Below are 17,512 nucleotides of genomic sequence, written 5' to 3' on the forward strand. Positions count from 1 at the left end.
TTTTCCGCAAAATCCTCAGTTAGGGGTCAGGATCTGGCATTCTCCTTTCAGGGTCCGTTTGGTCGATATGCATCGAATATCTTGTCAAAATTTCACCATCGAGCTGCTGGTCTATCTCTCCACACATGACAGATACATTAAAGAGTATCTGTTTCAAAAATTTTTCGGATAGAAATAACTTCTAATAAACGTTACTATACATTTTGGTATGTATATCCATATAATTTGAAATCTCAATCATTGAGGTAGCTTATAGGTATTTGGTGAGAACTCTTGTAGCGGGATGTAAAACCGTACAGCGCCATCTGTTGATGGGTTTCACCCGCGTGGTTCCCGTTCTCGTAGAAATACGGGGATAATATTATATATTATTGCTATAATATATAATATTATCCCCGTATTTATATAATAATAAGAAGGCTATATGCTTATAGCCTTCCTCGATAAAGGCTATCTAACACTGAAAGAATTTCACAAATCGGACCAGTAGTTCCTGAGATTAGCGCGTTCAAACAAACAATAGTTCGAAGAGCCGATGGACGTTGGGGTCCCAAAGTGCTGGAATACCGACCCCGCACTTGTAAGCGCAGTTTTTGCCGACCCCCGTGGACTGACGACATCAAGCGAGTCGCAGACATTCGCTGACTGCAGGCGGCTCAGTATCGTGATGTTTGGAAGTGCCTACAAAAGGCCTGTCCTGCAGTGGACTCCATCGGCTGATATGATGATTTTTTTTTTTATTTTTTACAAGTTAGCCCTTGACTGCAATCTCACCTGACGGTAAGTGATGATGCAATCTAAGATGGAAGCGGGCTAACTTGTTAGAAGGAGGATGAAAATCCACACTCCTTTCGGTTTCTGCACGACATCGTACCGGAACGCTAAATCGCTTGGCGGTACGTCTTTGTCGGTAGGGTGGTAACTAGCCACGGCCCAAGCCTCCCACCAGCCAGACCTGGACCAATTAAAAAAACCTCAATCGGCCCAGCCGGGGATCGAACCCAGGACCTCCGTCTTGTAAATCCACCGCTCATACCACTGCGCCACGGAGGCCGTCAAAAATGATGATGATGATGATGAAGAGTTTCTTCAGCTTTATAACATTAGTATAGATGAACTTCCCCCCCCCCCCCCCCCCAGGCGGCGCTGAAGAAGCACGCAATAGTGCACTACCCCGAGCGGCAGTTCCCGTGCGACGTGTGTCACAGGACGTTTACGCGCCCTCACCGACTGCTCGCGCACCGCAAGCAGCACGCGCCCAAGCGGAAAACCGTATTTTGTGACTACTGCGGGAAAGGGTGAGTGCATAACTTTGTTTTTGAAGTAAAATATAATTAACCAAAATTGTGATTTTGAAGTCGGTTTAATTTTTTTTTTGTTAAAATGATATTATTTTTCTTTTTTTTGGTGTGTCCTAGCATTTAATTTTCATAAAAATGAGTTCAGTAATTTTGTATTATAATGAAAATAACGAAATTGAAATTTATATCGAACTCTGGTATAATAAGTTTTGCCCCTTTTTCACACTTGTCCAGTTGAGTCAATATGATAACGTCGAAATGTGTTAACTTGATGCACGGGTTGGGTGTTAGGTTTATTTTCGTTACGGAATTTCTTGATTTGGTCGCCATGCTCTAAATTAACATATGATAAGTTGTTTTTTTAAATTTCAGCTTCTACAACAAGAACTACGTGCGTTCGCACATAACACGCAAACACATGTACAGACAGCACTACATATGCGATATATGCGGTCTGCTCACTTACAACAAGCCGAGCATCGTGATGCATCTCAAATATGGACACGTCTCGGAAATGGTACGTTTTACTCACAATGATTGATGTCATGAGGCGAAACCGAATTGCACAATAGACAGCACGAGTGCTACAATGGCCAATTATGTGCAGTGGCATACAAAACTTTTTCTACGAACATGATAAAAGAATTAACAAAACTTGGTAAATCCTACTAATATTATAAACGCAAAAGTTTGTATGGATGTTTGTATAGATACTTGTTTAGATGTTTGTTACTCTTTAACGCCGCAACTACTGAAGCGATTTGGCTGAAATTTGGAATGGAAAATAGATTTTACTCTGGATTAACACATAGGCTTTCTTTCACACATCTTTTCATCCCGGAAAAATCCAAGGTTTACGAGGGATTTGTGAAAAACTGAATTTTTTTAATAATTTGTATTTCAAAATTTAACACAACAATTAGGTAAATTAATATAATAATCAATAATTACCAATAAAAAAATACTCCATCTTATTTCTCTACTTTGGTGAAAAGTTTTTAAAATATTTAAAAACATAAGACGCCTTTTTTTTTAAAGTTCTTCTTCTTAATTCTTCTTAAAGTTACTGATGCGACGGTTCGTACTGACTCGAGAATGTATTCGTTTTTGAATTTCGTATTTGGAGCGGCTACGACACCGTCGCGTTCTGTGTGCCTAGTGGGAGTTTTCAATATTTTCATACTGTTACTATCACGTTGACGTAAACGCGAATTTATATGTAATTGAAACAGTTGTGCAGTAGTGCCACTAGATGGCGCTGTTTCAATTCCTTAGAAATTCGCGTTTACGTTAACGCGATAGTAACATCAAACTGCCATTAGCCCTCAGTACGCTCCATCTGTGTATCATTGATTGATCTGTGTGTAAATGTTAATGTAAAAAAGTGTGTAAACGTTCCAGGACAGGAAGTGCAAGATATGCAAGAAGACGTACAAGAAGCACATATATCTGAAGTCCCACTACTGGAACACGCACAGCGTGCGATACAAACTCAACTACAGAAGGTGACTATCATCTCCTGTTTATACTGTGACTATCGCGTTGACGTAAACGCGAATTTATAAGGATTCGGAACAGCGCCATCTAGCAGCACTACTGCACAACTTTTTTATCTGGTGGGAGGTTGGGATTGCCAAGCAATTTAGCGTTCCGGTACGATGTCGTGTAGAAACCGAAAGGGGTGTGGATTTTCATCCTCCTCCTAACAAGTTAGTCCGCTTCCATGTTAGATTGCATCATCACTTACCATCAGGTGAGATTGTAGTCAAGGGCTAATTTGTAAGGAATAAAAAAAAATATGTTTCAATTCCGTATAAATTCGCGTTTGAAATGAAATTAAATGAAATGAAAATTTATTGTTTTATCTATACTAATATTATAAAGAGGAAAACTTTGTTTGTATGTTTGTTTGTTTCTAATGAATAGGCTCAAAAACTACTGGACCGATTTTAAAAATTCTTTCACCCTTCGAAAGCTACATTATCCACAAGTAGCATAGGCTTAATTTTATTTTGAAAAAAAATAGGATTTCGTAAGATATTTGGGTTTTTCGGATACAAGGTGTAAAAAATCAACCAGAAAGGTAGGTGTAGGGTAGGGGTAGGAGTAGGGGTAGGGTAGAGTTAGGTAGGGGTAGGGTAGGGGTAGGATAGGGGTAGGTTGAAAGTTTACATCGAGTTTCACGCGGACGAAGTCGCGGGCGTCTGCTAGTCAAGTATATATAGCTGATTGGGCTGGAACCTTCTATTAAGTACTAGACCTGTATCAAAAAGCCCCGCTCTTCCTTAACTATATATAATATTATTATAATTATAAAATTATAATAATATTATAATATTATCGCGTTTACTTCAACGCGATAGTCACAGTACGAAAATATTGAAAACTCCCACTAGACACACTATAACTTACCTCACTTGCTTGTAAAAAAAATTTTTTTTAAATAATATAGTGATTTTTCTACTTTGATTTTCTAGATCCAGAGGAAGAAAACTCAAAATAGTGTCAAATGAAACGAATGAGGAAAGCAATAATATATCACTACAGCATGAGATCAAGGTGGAACATCTAAGTGGTAAGAAATAACTAATCTATTCGTCATCAACCCATATTCGGCTCACTGCTGAGCTCGAGTCTCCTCTCAGAATGAGAGGAATTAGGCCGATAGTCCACCACGCTGGCCCAATGCGGATTGGCAGAGTTCACACACGCAGAGAATTAAGAAAATTCTCTGGTATGCAGGTTTCCTCGATGTTTTCCTTCACCGTTTGAGACACGTGATATTTAATTTCTTAAAATGCACACAACTGACAAGTTGGAGGCGCATGCCCCGGACCGGATTCGAACCCACACCCTCCGGAATCGGAGGTCATATAAACTGGGCTATCACGGGTCTCAATAATCTATACTAAATATATAAAATATAAAAATAATAATTAAAATGTTTGAAACATGAAAAGAGATGGTCCAATATTGTATGGAGCCCAGGATCAGTCATTGTACCCTGGCGGAAATAAAGGAAAAATTATTTAAAAACAATTTTTGATTATACAAACCTACGAATTTACTTTAATTCTTTCGAAATAATATTCATTCTCTTCCAAGAAATGCAGAAATAATGGCGGATTGATGACGTTTTCAATGCAGTAGTCGATTTGACGTTTGCTGTCAATTGTCATGTCATAGTTGCTCTATGTAACACTTATTTGTAAAAAAAAAAATGTGCACACAATTATTTTGTTAAACATAATATAACTAACTCACTAATAAAAACAGTATAGGAGAAATAAACTTAAAATAACTATGTGATTTATTGTTAAGAAGTAATAAAGGCTTTGATATTGATATTGAGTTGCTGTATGGGCGCCATCTTGATTTATCTCAAAAAGTTGGGTTTTAATTTTAGTTATTTCTTTTTATTTAGTATTATTTATTCACTTATTTAGATTTTAATGAAATCCTTTATCCTTATTTTTTAAATTTAAATCATAATTTACAAGAAATGGACCATCTCCTTTAACTTCAGACTAATTAGATAAAGACCTGCCTCGCAAGACATTATTTTTCTGTCAACGTATATGATCAACGATCTTATGCGATTATAAACACTGTCCCTAAAGAATCGATGTTTCATAGTTTACAATCGTGTCCGTCGGTTAAAAACCTCCGTAAAAATACCTTTTTGTGTAGTTATATGGTGTAAAAAACGAACAAAAACTGCTAGTTTAGTATAAAATATGTATGAAATCTAAGCTAGTTTTCCTTAGAAAATGGCAGAAAATTTTGTACGTGAATTAGGGTGCGATACTAGTCCTTATGTATTTAGTCTGAGCCTTTAACCGACTCTCTCCTTTACTGTAAAAACATGAAAAAGTAACATCGTCCTAAGTCCTTACTATTGATCGTGTTACAAGTCCCTCGATTACATTCATTATCTAATTCAGCCATACTCAAAGTGTGGGGTTTCGCAAAGCCTTTGGAGAGGTTTCACAAGAGTTAAAAAAAAAATAAACAAAACCTCTTTCAAGTCGAACGTTTTTTCGCGTCGAATCCTAAATCAAAAGACAATTTCATACCTCCCATTTTTTTTTTTTAATCTTCTATTATTAACTAAGTATAATAACTTACTGAGTATGTAATAAGTAGTGACTGTTACATTGTACTTTTATTATTAATTAATAATTAATAATTTACAAAACACATTGTTTTATTGTAGGGTTCCGTCAAGTATTTCGCCTTCCAAGAGGGTTCCGTCATCAAAAAAGTTTGAGAACCGCTGATCTAATCTGTACTTTGAAAGCAAAAACGTGTACTCATATAAATGGCTGCACTAAAAATAAAAATAAATGCTATTATTTAGTTTAGTGGGTATATTTTTGTTTTTTTTTTTTAAACTGTGACTGTGTGTTTTGAATGTATGTGTATTGGTTTACAGAATCGGAGGAAACCACAGAGCTGTCGCTGCCAGAGGCGAATGGTGGCAGCACTGCTGCAGCGGTCAAGTTCACAGACTTCATAGAGCGTATCATAATGCCCACCGTGGGGGATGAGGGTAGGCGTGTATTTATCAGGGATGTAACGGAGGTAGTTTTATCGGAACCGAAATCGGAATCGGAGTTTTCAAATTTGGTTTATCGGAATCGGAATCGAAATCGGAGGCAGGGTCAGTTTGTTTAAGGACAAATAAAACATGATTTATAGTCAATTCTTTTCATTTTATTTTTTATTATAAAATAAAAAACAACTGTGAAAAAAAATGAATTTAAAGTTTAATTAAAATTAAAACCCAAAGTAGCGTGTTACATTTGGTTACATTACAATAAATGAACAAAAGCTAAAACAAATTAAATCAAAATGGACTCCAAAAGTAATGTATTGTACTTTATGAACAAAACCTTTGATGCTTTATCTCCATCCAATCTATTTCTTAAAGAGTCGTAAATTAGGCCAGCACCACTAAAAAGTTGTTCGCTAGCTACCGAGCCCGGTGGACATGACAAATATTGCCGGGCAATTGATTGTAGGGGCTGGAATTTTGTATTTCCATTTACTTTCCACCACAATAACGGATCATCACTAATACTTATACTTTTTGAACCTGTATGAACCTGTTCGGCACAGGCCGTCGCGCGCCGCCCGCTTTGTTTCGTTCGACCTCCGATTAACATCCGATACAAAAGTATCGGAACCGAAGTCGGAACCGAAAGTGTAATAATAATCGGAAGTTCCGACTTATCGGAACCGGAATCGAAGCTCCGTTACATCTCTGGTATTTATTTATTCGGATAATATATTTTACGAATACAACGATAATCAATTTAAGACCATTAAAAAAGTGTCAACCAGACAACTATTACAACATAAAACATTATTGCAGAAAATCACTAACGCGACTGGCAGCGTGACGGTGTCGACGCTGCCTAACAAACAACTAAGCTCATATCATCAAACACCCTTTTTTTTATACCATAACTGTTGCAGATGTGTTCAGTAAAGAGGCAGGCATATACGTGGACGTGACGAGCCAGCAAGAGGCGGACCGAGTTCGCTCGGAGATGATGAGACGCTGGAGGCAGAACGGTGGCACCAAACCGATGAAGAGACTGCAGAGGCATTACAACAGTGTCCTCAAGAAACGGGATTTTAGTAAAGTTGTTAACGGTAAGCTTATTAATTAATTTAGGCTAATGTTATGTATGAAGAGACAGAAATGTACGGGGAAGTGACGAAACAGAAAGAGACGGACATATACGTAGACATTTTAGTAAAGTTGTTAACGGTAAGCTTATTAATTATTATTTTGGCTAATGTTGAATGTTATGTAGAAAGAGACAGAAATATACGGGGAAGTGACGAAACAGAAAGAGACAGACATACGAAGACATGACGAACCAAAAAGAGACGGACATATACGTGGAGATTTTAAGTAAAGTTGTTAACGGTAAGCTTATTAATTATTATTTTGGCTAATGTTGAATGTTATGTAGAAAGAGACAGAAATATACGGGGAAGTGACGAAACAGAAAGAGACAGACATACGAAGACATGACGAACCAAAAAGAGACGGACATATACGTGGAGATTTTAAGTAAAGTTGTTAACGGTAAGCTTATTAATTATTATTTTGGCTAATGTTGAATGTTATGTAGAAAGAGACAGAAATATACGGGGAAGTGACGGAACAGAAAGAGACAGACATTTACGGGGAAGTGACATGTCAGAAAGAGACAGACATACGAAGGCATGACGAACCAAAAGGAGACGGACATATACGTGGAGATTTTAGTAAAGTTGTCAATGGTAACTTTATTTATAACTAGTAGTTAATGTAGCTATCTATTTGTGGAAGAATTTTTAAAATCATTTCAGTAGCTCCAGAAATTTTCTCCTACAACCTCACAAACTTTACCTCTTTATATGTAGACGATCCAGCCGACCTGTAGAAATTAATAACATTTGAGCAAATTAGTAAATTTATTATTAATATATGGTGGATTGATGAGGATATTCAAAATGAACCAAAATTTGTTTCTCTGAAATACCAAAGTTTGGTTTTATTTAGGTAAATATAATAATTTAGGTTCACTATTACAACAATCATGGCATATAACTCACCTGAAATACCAAAGAAACGACATTTAAAAGTACACTAATATCCTCAGTAATATTCTTTCTATAAGGTTTTTAACTTTAAAAATGCACAAAACAATGTTATATTCTCCGCCATTACATCATGCGTCACCTCGGTCGACATCCACGGACAATTCATAGACGCGCGAAGCGCGGCAAATTTGAAATGTCATTTCATTACATTAATTATATTGAATTATTATATTAAGTAATACTATTAGGTTACCAAATCATAATAAGCTTAAAATATGTATTATTGCACAAAGAATATAACATTCATATTATTTTTTTGTTACAGAGAAAATAGAAATAACAGTATTCAGTGAAACGGAATCCACCGTACCTATCAGCGAATACAAAAAGACATTTAATACAAATGATTCAATTGTAGAAACCTCAAACAGTATTAAAGATAGTGAACATTCGAAAAATAATCATTTATCATCCGTGACTGATGAACACTTGAATGGAGACATAGAAAAGATTAAAAATGATGATGAAAATAGTTTACCTAATGAAACAGATAGAGAAATAAGCGAGCATGATACTGAAAAAAGCAAAAATGGTGTAATAGTTGACATAAATCAATATTTACCATCTGAAAATGATAAACATGATAAGGAATCATTCGCAAATGATGCAAGTATACGTGATGAACTAAGTAAAGCAGCTGAAGGTAGTTATGAAAATGATGAAAACACTAGGGAGTTCACAGAAATAATTTCTAGTGAAAATATAGGTTACGAGAATAGTTTAGCAGAATTGGTAAAAGTAAGAAAAAGGAAATGTGTTAGAAATACAAAAGATATTAATTATATAGATACTGGTGATGACGGTGAAAGTGATAAAATGATTAATAATGAAAAGATTCCACCAGAAAATGATGTAATAACAGGCACTAGTAACGGAGATATACATATCGGAAATAATAAATTAGAAATAGGAAATAAAAGAAAACCTCGCAATACTAAGTGTAAAAGAACTCCTAAAAAGAAAGGCAATATTCCTAAATCTAGATCATCGATCAAAAGTAATGATGCTTTAGAAAATGATCAGTCAAACTCTAGAGAAGATAAAATAGGTGCAACAGAAAATGATGCAAATTCAACTGATGTAGCTATAAATTATTTAGATACACATATAAATAATATTGATAATTTAGAACCTAGTAAAACAAAAGCTTTAGACGTAAATATTCAAAACGAAGGCAATAGTACTGAAACTAATAAAGAAATATCATCACCCCAAATTGATGAAACTTTAGAAAATCAAACAAATCCTAAAGAAGATGCAATAAATATTGATAATAGTTTAGAATATACAGCCACTAACAGACCAAGAAGAAGTGTTAGAAATATAAAGAAGAACGTCAATAAGGATTTCGTCAGTCATATGGATGATGATAATGATGATGAAGATTGTGATGATGATGATGAGTTTGTACCTGATAATGATGACGCTGATGATGATAAGGATGATGAAGACCGTGATAATGATGATGGCGATGAAAATAATAAATCTAATAAATTCAAAATCAACACGCACCAATGCTACGTTTGTTTTAAGGTAATTTTTGATTCTTTACATAAATCATACTCATTAATCTAAGTATTATTATTGATGGACCATTGGATCAGACAACTCTCTTCATAGGATGTGGAGTTTATACCCACCATGCTGCTCTATAAGATAAAGACTGGTTTTTGTGGTCTTCGAGGTAAAAGGGTTTGACACTTACCAACTTTGATATAACAATTTGTTAGAAAACAGAAAGCTCAATATTATCTTAGCCCAAGACAAGCCCTGCGCAAGAATCTGAAGATAAATAAAAATTACTATTTTTAAATACTCAAATACCTCGTAAGATTAAAAAAACAATAATATTTATTATTTTACTTCCAGTTGTACGAAACTAAAGAGAAGCTACTCAACCACTGCAAGGAACATTTCGACGTGTGCAATATGAAGATGTTGAAGAAATGTCCACTTTGTGACTACGTCACCGAACTGGACCTGGTCAGACATGTTCGTATCACACACAAAATCAATTTAAACTATCTATATGGAACGTTGAAAGATAGAAAAAACAATAACACGAAATCTAGATTTTATTTCAATGTAAAAAATGATAGTGTTGATGAAATAGAAGTAATACCGAGTATAAAGAACTTGAACAGACAGGCGGCTCTTAGAATTGATAAGAAGAGAAAAGAAAAGAATGACAAAGAAGTAAAAAAGACTAAGTTAGTCAAGAAAGCTGGAGAGTGGATCGTAGAGAAGGTATTGATTAATACTAAGAAAGGTAACTACGTTTTGCCAGATGAAGTTGAGGAATCACTCAAGAATGATCAAAATAAAGACAAAAATGATGAAAATACAGACAAAAATGATGGAAATAAAGATAAAAATGACAAAAATACAGACAAAAACGATAAAAATACAGACAAAAACGGTAAAAATACAGACAAAAATGATAAAAATGCAGGTAAAAGTTGTGGAAATACAGACAAAAATGATGGAAATAAAGACAAAAATGATAGAAATACAGACAAAAGCGATAAAAATACAGACAAAAACAGTAGAAATACTGACAAAAATTATAAAAATGCAGGTAAAAGTTGTGGAAATAGAGACAAAAAGGATGGAAATACAGACAAAAGTGATGAAAATGATGGCAAAGAACTGGAAAATGAGGATTATTGTGTTAAAATGCAAAAATTGAGTCGGATAGCGAAGAAAAATGGACAAATCATGCTGTTCCCTTGTGAGAAATGCGAGAAAATATGTCAAACTTTCAGCGCATTGAAACTGCATATACGAAGACACGATCCAAACGCTAAGCCATTCAAAAAGAAAGTGTGGAAACACAAACTAAGTGAGGAAGAGTTGAGAAAACATCAAGAAAACAAAGAAAAGGAACGAAACAAACATTTCAAAAACAAAAATAGGTACCAGAAACCAAAACCGATAGTGCACAAACATAAATGCGATCCAAAACTCAAAGATTTTTACGAGAAAAACATAAAAGGCGGCGACATAGAATTTTGGCAGTTTTTGAAAATTTTTAACAAAATGTCTAGAGAAAATGTGAACGATTTCACAGATTTGGAAAATCGTCCCGAATTCGGACTTCATTATGGTAATTCAAAATCGAATCCGCCTCAAGAATCCATTGATCTAAATAAATCTGATTTAAATCCACATATTGTGGCTAAATCTGGTTTGAAACCAAAAAAAAATAATTCCAAAACTCTCGATAAAACGAAGGTAGTTAAAGGTAGTTTTAAAAGGAAAATATTAATAAATAAAAAAGACTATTTAAAGAGGAAAAGAATGAAAGAATTACTCCGGCAAAAATTAGTCGATAAAAGCAATATAAAGTTAAGGAGCCCATGACTTAAAAATGGGATTTACTCAAACATTGTCACTATTAGATTTGGTAGATTAGATAATACTTCCTATTATATACAGGGTGTCCCGTAAATATAAAATACTTTTACAGTGAACAGATGGCCTAGTGGCAGTTTGATACTGTTACTATCGCGTTAACGTAAATGCGAATTTCTAAGGGATTGAAACAGCGCCATCTAGCGGCACAACTGCACAATTGTTTCAATTCCATATATATTCGCGTTTACGTCAATTTTTAAGGTTATCTTATAAACAGGGTGTCCCGTAAATAGTAGGTACGACATACTCTACAGGGTTATAGCTATATCAAGGCATCTATTTTCACATCAATGTAACTTTAAAACCGTTAAATTTCGGTTAACATCATCATTATCAACCCATATTCGGCTCACTGCTGAGCTCGAGTCTCCTCTCAGATGAGGGGTTAGGCCAATAGTCCACCACGCTGACCCAATTCGAATTGGCAGACTTCACACACGCAGAGAATTATGAAAATTCTCTGGTATGCAGGTTTCCTCAAGATGTTTTTCCTTCACCGTTTGAGACACGTGATATTTAATTTCTTAAAATGCACACAACTGAAAATTTGGAGGAGGACCGGATTCGAACCCACACCCTCTGGAATCAGTGGCAGAGGTCATATTCACTGGGCTATCACGGCTCAATATTCCGTTATTTCAGTAGACCTTGATGCCAGCTATCGCCCTGTAGAGTATATCGTACTAATTACGGGACACCCTGTATATAAGACAACCTTCAATGACTTGTTTACTGGATCAAAGTATTAAATTAAATATGTCAATAAAATCCTCACTGTACATCCCATAATATCTTCATCGGCTTCCATACTATAGTTAATTATACTAAGTTTATTTAATTTGGTCAGAAGTATAATTTTATTTAAATATTATTTTAAAAGAATGAAATTTAAGTTTCACTTTTTTGTGATTTCAAGTATCAATTAGGTATTTTTTTTTAATAATACACGTCATCGTATTCAAGTGGCAAAATATAAAAATGATTTAAAATTACCTTTAATGGTTTTCTGGATTAAAATTAATTTGTAATGTTTTTTTTATATTTTTTAATTAAGAAATAATATCGAAAATTGCAAAGAACCGTCGGGAATTAACAAATGTCTGTCTGTCTGTCATAATAATAACGCAAAGCATAATATTACACTATTTAACAAAAATTGGTGTTTTAATAAAAAAATTGACTTTACTATGTAAATGTACTCCCAAATGAATTTGACTTTCGACTTTGCTTTACAAAATAATTATGCACTCCCAAAGTCTTAAGCTATGCTATTTTAGGTCCAATGACAATTGTTTTATTTCACTTTCTATGTGTTAATCACAGAATAAATAATGATGCAGAATGAGTCTACAAGCAGCGTGGTAAAGCCGATGAAACCCATAAAAACGAAATATCACGCGTCTCCTGGACATCCGAATACACAAACTTTTTTCTTATTTTGTGTTTCAGAATTTAACAATAACAACAATTAAGTAAATTTATATAATAATCAATAATTACCAATAAAAAAAATACTACATCTTATTTCTTTACTTTTTGTGAACAGTTTTTAAAATATTTAAAACAATCCATTTTCCTTGAATCATATTAAAAATTAGTGATGCGACGCTTCGCGTCGTACTGACTCGAGAATGATTTTTTTTTATTCTGTACAAGTTGGCCCTTGACTACAATCTCACCTGATGGTAAGTGATGATGTAGTCTTAGATGGAAGCGGGCTAACTTGTTAGGAGGAGGATGAAAATCCACACACCCTTCGGTTTCTACACATCGTACCGGAACACTAAATCGCTTGGCGGTACGTCTTTGCCGGTAGGGTGGTAACTAGCCACGGCCGAAGCCTCCCACCAGCCAGACCTGGACCAATTAAGAAAATCTCAATCTGCCCAGCCGGGGATCGAACCCAGGACCTCCGTTTTGTAAATCCACCGCGCATACCACTGCGCCACGGAGGCCGTCGAATGTATTCGTTTTTTAATTTTGTATTTGGAACGGTTACGACACTGTCTTGTTACGTGCGCTCTATCTGCCATTTATTCTTTAATCTGTGGTGTTAATGAAATAAAATACAAATATCTTGAGGTTATTTATTAGATACTTATAGTTGAAACACAGTTACTGTTGTATTAACATTTACAGTTTATTTAAGTCTGATTCAACATCACATTTTATGTAGTTTTAAGTTTTCTTCCATACTTCTTTAGTCGGTATGAATCTGAAAATAAAGATTTAAAACAGTTATCATGTGGTTTAATTTACAATTTATATCTTTACTTTTTTATATAGTAGAGGGGGGGGGGTATTCTATTATTATTATTATTTTTTATCTACTAAACCGATTTTGAAAATTCTTTTACCACTGGTAATTCTTTACGCAGATATGACTTGTAAAAGGTACTGTGGTACAATTTTACATAATTATGCATTAATTCATGAAGCAGTTTAAATCATGAAGTTTTAGGATTATTAGATAGTACTTTTTCCTGTATCTTTCCAAAACTGCTTTTATTACTGGCTTGTCACCGCCTTCAAAGTGATCAGATACAAACATCACGTACGATGTTATTTTTCGCTTTTTAGTTTATTTTTGTGATTTTGCAGTCAGTTGAATTTTTTTGTTAAACAGATTTTATCAGTATAATTTGTTAGCTCTAGAGTGGGGAAGTTAGTGGTGTTACACCCCCGTGTTTCGGAGAGCACGTTAAGCCTTCTGACCAGCCCCCTTAGCCAAATGGCACGTCGATTCTCTTTCTACGATCGCTAACGCTTCGAAAACTAGAAAGATGTATGGGAATGTCATTTGCTATCGACAGGTCATGTGATCACGATCTGTCATTCCCGATCGTAGAAATAGAATCGACATGGCTAGGGGGGCAGGTCATATCAAAATTCTCATGTAAAGCAAGGAGGCCTTGCCATGTAATTCCATATACCCTTTCCACAGTGGCATGCACTTCATAGAACCAAAAATGCTCTGCCTAACTTAACCTATGGGTTTGTAATTATGGATAACAAACCAATACCGTATTAGATAATAGATTTTCTATTTAATAAAGTTAAACTTTATTATTTTGCAATAAGGCGTAAAAAAGCGGTGTCTCTCCTACAGAGATGACGTGCTAGCACCAATGGCATCCTAAGGGTATTGTCTGCTAGGTCCGACTGTCCGATTTTAGGCCACTGTGTGGAAATATAGGGCGTTCATGATTGTTTTTTAAATATTATTAAAATTTCCAATGTTACTAACTGTACTAATTTAATTTAATAAGTAAGATAAAAATGTCACCTACTAATATACTAACAATATATGGATTTGTGTTTTCTGAAATAAATTATTATTATTATTATCCAAATTATCCAAAAAAAACGTTAAAATCCAAATGTAAAATCTAGCTAAAAATGTGTAGCTGTACTCTTTGAGCCGAGATAGCCCAGGATATGACCTCTGCCTCCGATTCTACAGGGTGTGGGTTCGAATCCGGTCCGGGGCATGCACCTCTATCAGTTGTGTGCTAAGAAATTAAATATCACGTGTCTCAAACGGTGAAGGAAAACATCGTGAGGAAACCTTATACCAGAGAATTTTCATAATTCTCTGCGTGTGTGAAGTTTGCCAATCCGCATTGGGCTAGCGTGGTGGACTATTGGCCTAACCCCTCTCATTCTGAGAGGAGACTCGAGCTCAGCAGTGAGCCGAATATGGGTTGATAACGACGACTCTTTGAATCGTAGAAGCTCACATAAAGTCAAGACACGTGAGGAAACTGCGCGCGGGATGTTGTCCTGCCGCCGCCCCACTACGTTACCGATTATACCTAAATTCTTACATTGCGCGGCCTAAAGCATGATACTCCGAAACGTTATAAAGTTTGCATGCTAGTATAACAATGCAAATAAATTGGCTGAATGATTGTCAAACAATTCGAAGGTCAAGTTTATCGAACACTAGCTGACGCCGCGCACTTTTACTCGCGTGGTTCCCGTTCCCGTAGGAATACGGGGATAATATATAGCCTATCCTTCCTCGATAAATAGGCTATCTGACACTGAAAGAATTTTTCAAATCGGACCAGTAGTTCCTGAGATTAGCGCGTTCAATCAAACAAACAAACTCTTCAGCTTTATAATATTAGTATAGATGAATTATGCATGGGGTGCCTAAAACTCCCCACAGTTAGGTTATTGGTATAAATAAAACAATTTTTATTATTATAACTGTGTATTAATAAACATTATCTTAGCTATTCATTATTATCTGACGGCTCCGTGGCGCAGTGGTATGCGCGGTGGATTTAATGACGGAGGTCCTGGGTTCGATCCCCGGCTGGGCCGATTGAGGTTTTCTTAATTGGTCCAGGTCTGGCTGGTGGCTAGTTACCACCCTACCGACAAAGACGTACCGCCAAGCGATTTAGCGTTCCGGTACGATGTGTAGGAACCGAAAGGGGTGTGGATTTTCATCCTCCTCCTAACAAGTTAGCCCGCTTCCATCTTAGATTACATCATCACTTACCATCAGGTGAGATTGTAGTCAAGGGCTAACTTGTAAAAAATAGAAAAGAAGAAAAAAAAAATTATCTTTTAAAACACAAAACACTTTCTTCATTCCTAGACATATTATCTCCTAAAATCTCCCTTGTAATGTAATAAGTAAGTATCAGGTACTCTAAATCAATAATTTTTTTTATTATTCTCTACAAGTTAGCCCTTGACTACAATCTCACCCGATGGCAAGTGACGATGCAATCTAAGATGAAAGCGGGCTAACTTATTAGGAAGAGGATGAAAATCACACACACACACCCTTAAATCGCTTGGTGGTACGTCTTTGTCGGTAGGGTGGTAACTAGCCACGACCAAAGCCTTCCAACAGCGAGGCTCTTACATGCCAGCAGTGGGGGTCCATCGACTGATAATGATTTATATTCTCACAGAAGACAATGAAAACATATCTTGTATATGGACAGCTGTGAACACATTCAAACTGTTGCCATCTTCCTTGTCCCGAAGCACCCACGACTGATCCTTCTCGTGCACCTTACACAACCTATTGTTCTGCGGTATATAATAGTTGTATTTGTCTAGAATCTTTTTCCTCAAAGAGTCTGTCACTCGACTTCTGTCAGTCTTCTGACATCCTCTGACGAAGCATCTGGATGATGTTGCTATGGCTCGGCAATAGTTTGGTAGTGCAATGCTGTTGCTGTGGTTGGTGTGGTTGTGTGTTGGTGGTTGCGATGTGCTGGTTGCGAGGTCTTCCTGGCTCGCTTTGTCTGCTTTTTTCCAACACGGGTGGCATATGCAACTAGTTGATAGTTCCACCTGAAAGTGATAATAAGCTAAATTTATCTACGCTAATAGTGACGTGAACAGCCGTGATATGACCTCTGCCTCTGATTCCGGAGGGTATCAGTTTGAATCTGGTCCGGGGCATGCACCTCCAACTTTTCAGTTGTGTGCATTTAAATAAAAGTTAAATATCGCGTGTCTCAAACGGTGGCGTGGTAGACTATTGGCCTAACCCCTCTCATTCTGAGAGGAGACTCGAGCTCAGCAGTGAGCCAAATATGGGTTAATAACGATACGAATACAGATACCCTTTTGTTTTTTCAAGTTATGCCTTGACTACAATCTCACCTGATGATAAGTGATGATGTAATCTATGATGGTAGCAGGCTAAGGAGTAGGAAGACAATCCCTTTCGGTTTCTACACAATATCGTACCAGAACGCTAAATCGCTTGACTAACCCTTATTCATTTATTTGTTGAGAATACACAGTATAATTATGTGTTTGACCATTTCTGGCGTACAACAATTTAGAAAGACAATAGTAAAAATGATAGTTCATCGTATATTTAATATCTACTAAATTTTAAACATAAATATCTGGATGATTGTAAACATCAAAACATGGTTTTTTAAAGTACACTTTAATTTTACAATTTTATTAAAGCAAAGCAAGTATTCCATTCCATGAATCAAACGCCTGAAGCGAGCTGACGTGCTCGATGACTAGGTGACGGCAGAGCTATGGCTCTCCTGTCAGAAACCACCCTAAAGTCTCACAACTCACCTGCTTAAAGTATTACAATTGATCGCAGATCCAAAGAAAGAAAAAAAAAAGTCATA

The 17,512-nt window shown here is 35.9% G+C and overlaps 2 protein-coding genes across 3 annotated transcripts in view; one reads left to right on the plus strand and one right to left on the minus strand.

The window, feature by feature from the left end:
- The window catches only part of LOC112046139 (variant-silencing SET domain-containing protein), a 35,393-nt gene extending 21,771 nt beyond the window's left edge, over positions 1-13,622 (plus strand). Inside the window, exons 8-15 of the mRNA XM_052890222.1 lie at positions 1,141-1,298; positions 1,674-1,818; positions 2,703-2,806; positions 3,779-3,876; positions 5,737-5,853; positions 6,783-6,962; positions 8,230-9,497; positions 9,834-13,622. Coding sequence (XP_052746182.1) covers positions 1,141-1,298; positions 1,674-1,818; positions 2,703-2,806; positions 3,779-3,876; positions 5,737-5,853; positions 6,783-6,962; positions 8,230-9,497; positions 9,834-11,327 — 3,564 coding nt within the window. The 3' untranslated portion in view covers positions 11,328-13,622. The remainder of the gene's footprint in view (positions 1-1,140; positions 1,299-1,673; positions 1,819-2,702; positions 2,807-3,778; positions 3,877-5,736; positions 5,854-6,782; positions 6,963-8,229; positions 9,498-9,833) is intronic.
- Positions 13,623-15,581: 1,959 nt separating this feature from the next.
- LOC112046148 (uncharacterized) overlaps positions 15,582-17,512 on the minus strand; it is a 38,372-nt gene continuing 36,441 nt past the window's right edge. For both annotated transcript variants that reach the window (XM_052890237.1, XM_052890238.1), the window contains one exon: positions 15,582-16,703. In XM_052890237.1, coding sequence (XP_052746197.1) covers positions 16,302-16,703 — 402 coding nt within the window. In that variant the 3' untranslated portion in view covers positions 15,582-16,301. The remainder of the gene's footprint in view (positions 16,704-17,512) is intronic.

The sequence above is a fragment of the Bicyclus anynana genome, chromosome 27, assembly GCF_947172395.1.
Source record: "Bicyclus anynana chromosome 27, ilBicAnyn1.1, whole genome shotgun sequence".
NCBI lineage: Eukaryota > Metazoa > Arthropoda > Insecta > Lepidoptera > Nymphalidae > Bicyclus > Bicyclus anynana.